This window comes from Colobus angolensis, unplaced genomic scaffold (genome assembly GCF_000951035.1).
Source record: "Colobus angolensis palliatus isolate OR3802 unplaced genomic scaffold, Cang.pa_1.0 Scaffold13, whole genome shotgun sequence".
In the NCBI taxonomy this organism is placed as follows: Eukaryota; Metazoa; Chordata; class Mammalia; order Primates; family Cercopithecidae; genus Colobus; species Colobus angolensis.
Genome location: NW_012114252.1, coordinates 23,846,900 through 23,853,195, shown reverse-complemented (window position 1 = coordinate 23,853,195; position 6,296 = coordinate 23,846,900). Strand labels below are relative to the sequence as shown.

Below are 6,296 nucleotides of genomic sequence, written 5' to 3'. Positions count from 1 at the left end.
CGCCCGCCTCGGACTCCCAAAGTGCTGGGATTACAGGCGTGAGCCACCGTGCCCAGCAATGCACATTTTAAATGCCTTTTAATTTTGCTTCTTTACTAAAAAAACTATGAACTGATGAACTCACAATAGAAAATTAATAATAATTAATTTCAGGAAAAAAAAGGCACATCCAGGCAACACATTCAAGGCGACTGGTAAAATGCAGCGTCCCGGGTCTACTGCACATAATCAACTGACTGCAAATAAACTACTCTGGAAAATTCTAAAATAGGACAAGAATATTCTGTAAAAGCCAGGATAACATGATTGCACCGACACTTTGCTAGAGAGCTGTTCTGCTGCCAAGGTGCGAGCTTCCCAGAAGCAGCAGCTGCTGGCCATTTAAGCGCACACTCCCCACAGACGCTTCCCTTCCAAGGTCCATCATCTCCGTGCATCAGAGACTGGACCGTCTCTCTGGTCTGGGCACACACCTCATGATTGCAGCTCTCCACAGCACCGGGGCGAGTAAGAGGCTGAGCGTGGTCACACTCAGTATAAGGAGGTACACCTGCAACAGCAAAGTGCAGAGCGGGTCACAGACACTGTCAGGACTCACACCTGCAATAGGAAAGCACAGGGCTGGTCTCACTGAGCTCGGAGGGACGCCTGCAAAGCTAGAGTCCTGAGGCTGAGCGCAGTCACGCTGAGTGCTGGGAGGGATGACTGCACGGGTGGGTGAGGGGTGGAAGCTGAGCGCGGTCACGCTGAGTGCTGGGAGGGATGCCTGCACATCATAAATTCACTACTATCTCTTTAAAGCACATCGAAGTACAGCCAGAAGTTGAGGACACTGGGATGCAGGAGGGGCTGTGATCTGAAGATCAATGATGCATGGTTAGTCCTGATGGGCCACAGGGTAATAGCTTTAGCCTGTGTTTGCCTCAAGGCCAACCCCGGGCCACAGTACAAGTGAGCCTGCCCCACAGCTTCCCCGACCCTGGGGATGCGGCCTTGGGGCAGGCCTCAGGTGGAGCTTCCTGTAAGCAATTCTGTTTTTCAGCAATTACTTCCACTGCACTTAACACCTGGACTTCTACCCGCCTCACCCTTACAAAATGCAGGAGACAAGCCCGTGAATCTGAATGCCCAGGGCCATCCCAGTGCCCACAGGAACTTCCACCCAGCTCTCAGGGCACTCTGGTATTTCAGTTTCTGGGGTGCTACTTATGTGCACACTGGCAGTTCAGCTTTAAAAAGTCAGTTTTCTTTCAGAAGAAATATCTGACTGACAATTAGAATTGTTGTAAAAAGTTAATGCAACAGTTCAAGCAGTACTAACTGCACCTTTCCTCTGAAAATGTCACATGCTGGATGAGCAGAGAGCAGCCAGGTCTGTGTGCCCACCTGGAGGAAGACCCTGCCCCCAGGCTGCCAGCTGCCTTCGCCACACCTGCCTCAAACCCAGAGTGCAGCCCGTGCTGCCCAAGAAGCGCTTCGTGGGGGAAGCCACTCACCTCCCGAGAGATGACGCCCGCTCTTCGTGCCCGGCTCCCCAGGACAAAGGAAAACTCGCTGACCTGGGCAAGCCCCGCGGAGACGATCCACTTGATGTATTGGCTGCTCCTCGGCAGAATGAGAGACAGGACCAGCACCGCCAGGAGAAACTGCGAGAGAGGTTCATCATGCCACCACTGAAGACCGGAGCCGCACGGAGTTAAACACACAAAACAGAGAACCCAGACAAACCACAGGGACGCTGCGATGGTCCCCGAATAACACACCAAGCAGGGAAATGCACAGAAGCACTCCAAATACCCGAAGGCACCAGACACACGCAAAACATCTTAAATAATCCACACAGAACAAAAAGGCAACATTAAGGGTTTAGGTTCATTAGCAGAAAATAAGCCTTGCCCGTGCCCCCCCACCCCCGCCCCAACCAAACTAGATTAATAGCATTAGCATTAAGCATGGGGTACTAAAGGTGGAAATTTCTTTTTCATACAGAGAGATGCGTGTCTCTGGGCTGAGCAGCTAAAAGCTGGTGGAGTGGCCCAGCAATCATCATAGATTCTGGCTCCTTAAAATGGAAATGATGTAAGTCACTGTTTATGAGGCAGAAAGCCACTGGTTGCTGACTACGTCACCACACCTTCAGTTCAATGTGGACACAGGCAGCTCGATGACTAGCAGTCCTGCAGGACAGACAAAGTGCCTACACCATTCTCAGGTCTTTAAAAAGCACATGTGCATCTGTCAGAAGAGGACAGGTCGGACTGCGGCCAAGGCCCGTTCTGAGGGTCCCAAAAGGTAGTTCCCCCTTTTAAACACCCTCAATTCTGAAACAATCGATCACAAGGACAAACCCAGACCACCCAGCCTAATCTACATCTGCCTCCCCCGGGGTCCAGTGGCCCAGTGGGCCTCCTCCGAGACAAGGGACAGGGCCGGCTCTGCAGGCTTAATGTGGGCCCTGCTGGAAACCAGGGCCACAGGGAGGGCTGTGCTGGGCCTGCAAACTGCGAGGGGCGCGGACCCTTCCAGCCCATACCTTCATGACCACCACTGACAAGGTGAGGAACACCAGCACCGTGAGCTCGTACACCACAAATGTGGGGAACACGTGGAGCCCTGTTGGGAACAGGACAGACATGTTACGACCACAGGACAGCCTCCCCCAGTGCACACCATTTCTCACAACTTCAGTGTGTCACTTGCTTCAATACAGGAATTGAAATCCTAAATCCTCCCAAGCGCACTTGTGAAAGCAGCAGCAAATGCTAAACAGCCATCCCTTTACTGAGTGAACCGGGGAAAAGCCTGCCCCAGGGTGACCTGTCTGATGTGGTGGGAGCCCAGCTCCACTCCCTGCAACGGGCCTCAACTGCAGAGAACACAGCAAAGCACACAGAGGCGGCACTCGGTCTGGCGCTCCTTGATATTCCAGCTGAGGTGCAGATGATCCCGGAGCCTAGCAGCCCCACAGTGCCCAGGAGTGCCCAGGAGTGCCACGCTCACAGGACGTCTGTGGTCAGTGTTCCTTTCCCTGCTTTATTTGGCTCACACATTTTGAAAAACAATGGGAAACGCTGTCTCTACGTATTTCTTCTCTCTGCTCTCAGGGCTCTCTGAAACCGTGTGGCTGCCCACTGGGCTGTCCCACTGAGTGACGCAGACGGGGCCGCTGGTGCTGGGGCTGGGCTCAGCTCTCCAGTCACACCCTGGGGCTGCCCGGCGATGCACGTCTGCCCTCGGAGGAACCCGGCAGCCCAGAGGCCTCCTCTTCATTGGAGGGACCCAGACACCAGGGTTAAGTGCAGGGAACAGACCCATGACCTTTCTGCCATTCACAAATCACTGTCTCTACCTGACCCAGAAACACAAATGTCAACATTTGCCTTTTTCCTCTTGCCCCGACCCAGGTTCTCTTGCGCTTGAGGGCTGCCTTCTCCAGCCGTCCGGTCTTCTAGCCATGGGCCCTCCTCCTGGGTCTGGGTCTCAGAGCTGCCCCCTCCATGCCCATTCTCAGTGCTCCCCATGGCCCCTCCTACCCGGGCCACCAGTCTGGCCCCACCGTGTCCCCCTCATCAGCCCCAGCCCCATGATGGCCTGGGGTCCACCTCCCTCTCTCCCCAGCTGTCAGCCGAGCCCCGGCCCTAGTCCTGCATCCCCCCAGGATGTCTGTGCCTCTGCCCTGCTGCAATGCCCAGTCCAGGCCGCCTGTGGCCACATCGGTGTCTAGGAAGTCACTACCGTCACGGCCCCACGTCCACGCTGCACGATTCAGACAAGCTCACAACAGTGTGTGCCACAGGGGATGCTCCCACCCCTCCCCAAAGGGGGCCTCACATCACAGCCACACAGGTACCGAGGGCTCCCTACCTTGGGCGTACCAGGCTGTGTTTTCTCCCTGCTGCTGCCCTGAGGAAAGCCTCGCCTTCATCTCCGGCCCCACTGGCTTCCTTCCTGCTCGGGAATGTCCTGTTCCAGAGACTCCAGGCTTCCTTACCACCTCCTACCTCTGGACTTTTCCACGAGCCTCTCTTCCTCCCCAGCACGCCCTGAGCTTCCACCTCCGCACCTGGCGCATCCCTCACCCCGGTCAGTCACGGATGACCCGGAGGCTCCTGTGCTCTCAGCTGAGCTGGGCGGCTGTGTCCCTGTATCTGCCCCCACCCCACCCTGGGCTACAAGCTCCTTTGAGCCCTGGGGACATGGCTCACTCACCCCTGCCTGAGCTCAGAGCTCCTGGCCCGCGGTTGGAGGGGGAGTGGGAGGCAGTGAGCCAATAATTATGGAGCTGAATGCATTCCAGTCAGTCCCCAAAACAGCAATGAAAGTGAGAGACAGGAAACCTCCCTTCACTTTCTTTAATGAGCTATGCTGACTTTTCTATGTGGGGTCATTTATTCTTAAAACAAATATCAAACCTATACTTGGTGTAGCATAATGAGAAACTGTGTGGGCTCTGGGCTCAAGTCCTGGGTTCCCAGAGCCCACCGGCCCCACAGCGCCCAGAAGCACCACAGTCACTAGCTGTGGACCCAGGTTGATGTTTCAATCTGTGTGTGCCTCAGTTTCCTCATCTGTGAATGTGGATTTGGAGGTGAAGTCAATGAATATGCCATCTGAGGCGTGTGCCCAGCCCAGGGCTGTGCTAAGGATGCCGCCTGCACAGGCACCAGGCCATGGTATGAGGGTGAGCGAGGCTGGCGGGGGTGCACACCTGCGTCCACCAGGGAGGGACACCTAACGACAAGGCAGCTCCCAACGCTGTCCCAGAGCCAGTGGTGCCTGCTTCTGAATGCGGCAACATGAGGAGAAGAGGATGAAATCCTTGCTGAAAATTTCACAACAAGGCACATCAAAGGACTGACATTGCTGGTAAAGCTGGAAGTGACTAGGAATTAGGGTGCTGGGCAGGCGTCTTCCACAAAGGCCAAGATGGAAAACCTGCTATGGACTGAGTGTCCTGCAAACTCCTATGTTCAGGCTCCACCCCACTGCGGCTGTATCTGGAGACAGGGTCTGCAGGAGCTACTCAAGGCAAAATGAGGCCATAAGCATGAGAACCTGATCTCTCTGCACAGGCCATGGTGGCTGAGCCACAGATGACACAGCCTGGAGGCAGCATCTGTGGAGCAGGCATGGCCCTCGCCAGACACCTGGATCTTGGACTTCCAGCCCCCACAACTGTGAGAGATAAGCATCTACTATTTGAGCTGCCCAGTCTGGAGGATTTTGTTGATGGCCCGAGCTAATAAGTAGCACAACAGCGGCCACTGATAAAGAGTAAATGAGCAAGTGTGACTGTTTCCATAAAGCTGCATTTATAAAGGCAGGTGGTGAGCAGGCCTTGGGCCGCAGTTGGCCGAACCCTCATCTAGTGGGAAGAGCAACTGCTCCAGGGCCACACTGCCACGCGCCGTCCACGAGACCCCGACCTTGCTCTGTGACGCCTTCTGGACCATCCTTCGGCACAGAAGCCCTTCCTTGCTTGGGGCCTAAAGATTGCCCTTCTCCTTTCATACCCTCCAGATACAGCCTCAACTCAGAAGCACAGCCTGGGCCTCACCCGGCGGGCACGAGCCTCAGGGCTGGAAGCCGAGAGCGACGCCTGCTGGCCTGCAGGTGGCTGTGGCTGACCTGCAGCGGAGTCTCTAAGGCGGCACGGGGCAGGCAGCCCAGACACATCTACTGGAGCTGGGCGTTCCACCCGGGCTTCTGCCACCCTGAAGTGGACATCAGGTCCCACGCATAGAGGCAAAGCTGCCGTCTGAAGCGGGCAGATGCTGTCTATGTGCTGCCTGGACTCTAGAACAAAAATAAGGTCCTGGCCAAGTTAGAGAAAAAAGTGAGCTATAAACAAGTTTCTCAGATGGCAGAAAAATTAACTTGAATTCCCTGATATACTTAGTACAAAAAACTAGAGCAAAAACACGTAGAATTATGTGAATTGAAAGGGTTCTCAATACAAAAGAACTCTAGTTTGAAGATAATTGCAAGTATGTCTGTGTAAATAATATATTTATGAAATTTTAAGATTTTTAACAAGAGCAGCTCTCAAACATGCATGTGCAACAAAGCCCTGGCTGACAAGACACTGGGTCACGGCCAGGGCAGCCTGGGGCTGGGGCAACACGGGAAAAATCAGGTCAGACCTGATCCATGTTATTAGTCCTCGTCTAAAAGAAGTGAAAGAAAGATCAGGAAATCAGTTTATTTAGCTTGCTGAGGAGGCGCCCGTCACCAGGAGTGAGGGCAGGGGGCAGGGGGAGGAAGTAGGGGTCACACACAGGGAGGGTGGGGGGCAG

The 6,296-nt window shown here is 54.6% G+C and overlaps 1 protein-coding gene across 1 annotated transcript in view; it reads right to left on the bottom strand.

The window, feature by feature from the left end:
- Positions 1-54: 54 nt before the first annotated feature.
- TMCO3 (transmembrane and coiled-coil domains 3) overlaps positions 55-6,296 on the bottom strand; it is a 58,479-nt gene continuing 52,237 nt past the window's right edge. Inside the window, exons 11-13 of the mRNA XM_011933926.1 lie at positions 2,534-2,613; positions 1,497-1,646; positions 55-550 (exon numbers count right to left, since the gene is read on the bottom strand). Coding sequence (XP_011789316.1) covers positions 437-550; positions 1,497-1,646; positions 2,534-2,613 — 344 coding nt within the window. The 3' untranslated portion in view covers positions 55-436. The remainder of the gene's footprint in view (positions 551-1,496; positions 1,647-2,533; positions 2,614-6,296) is intronic.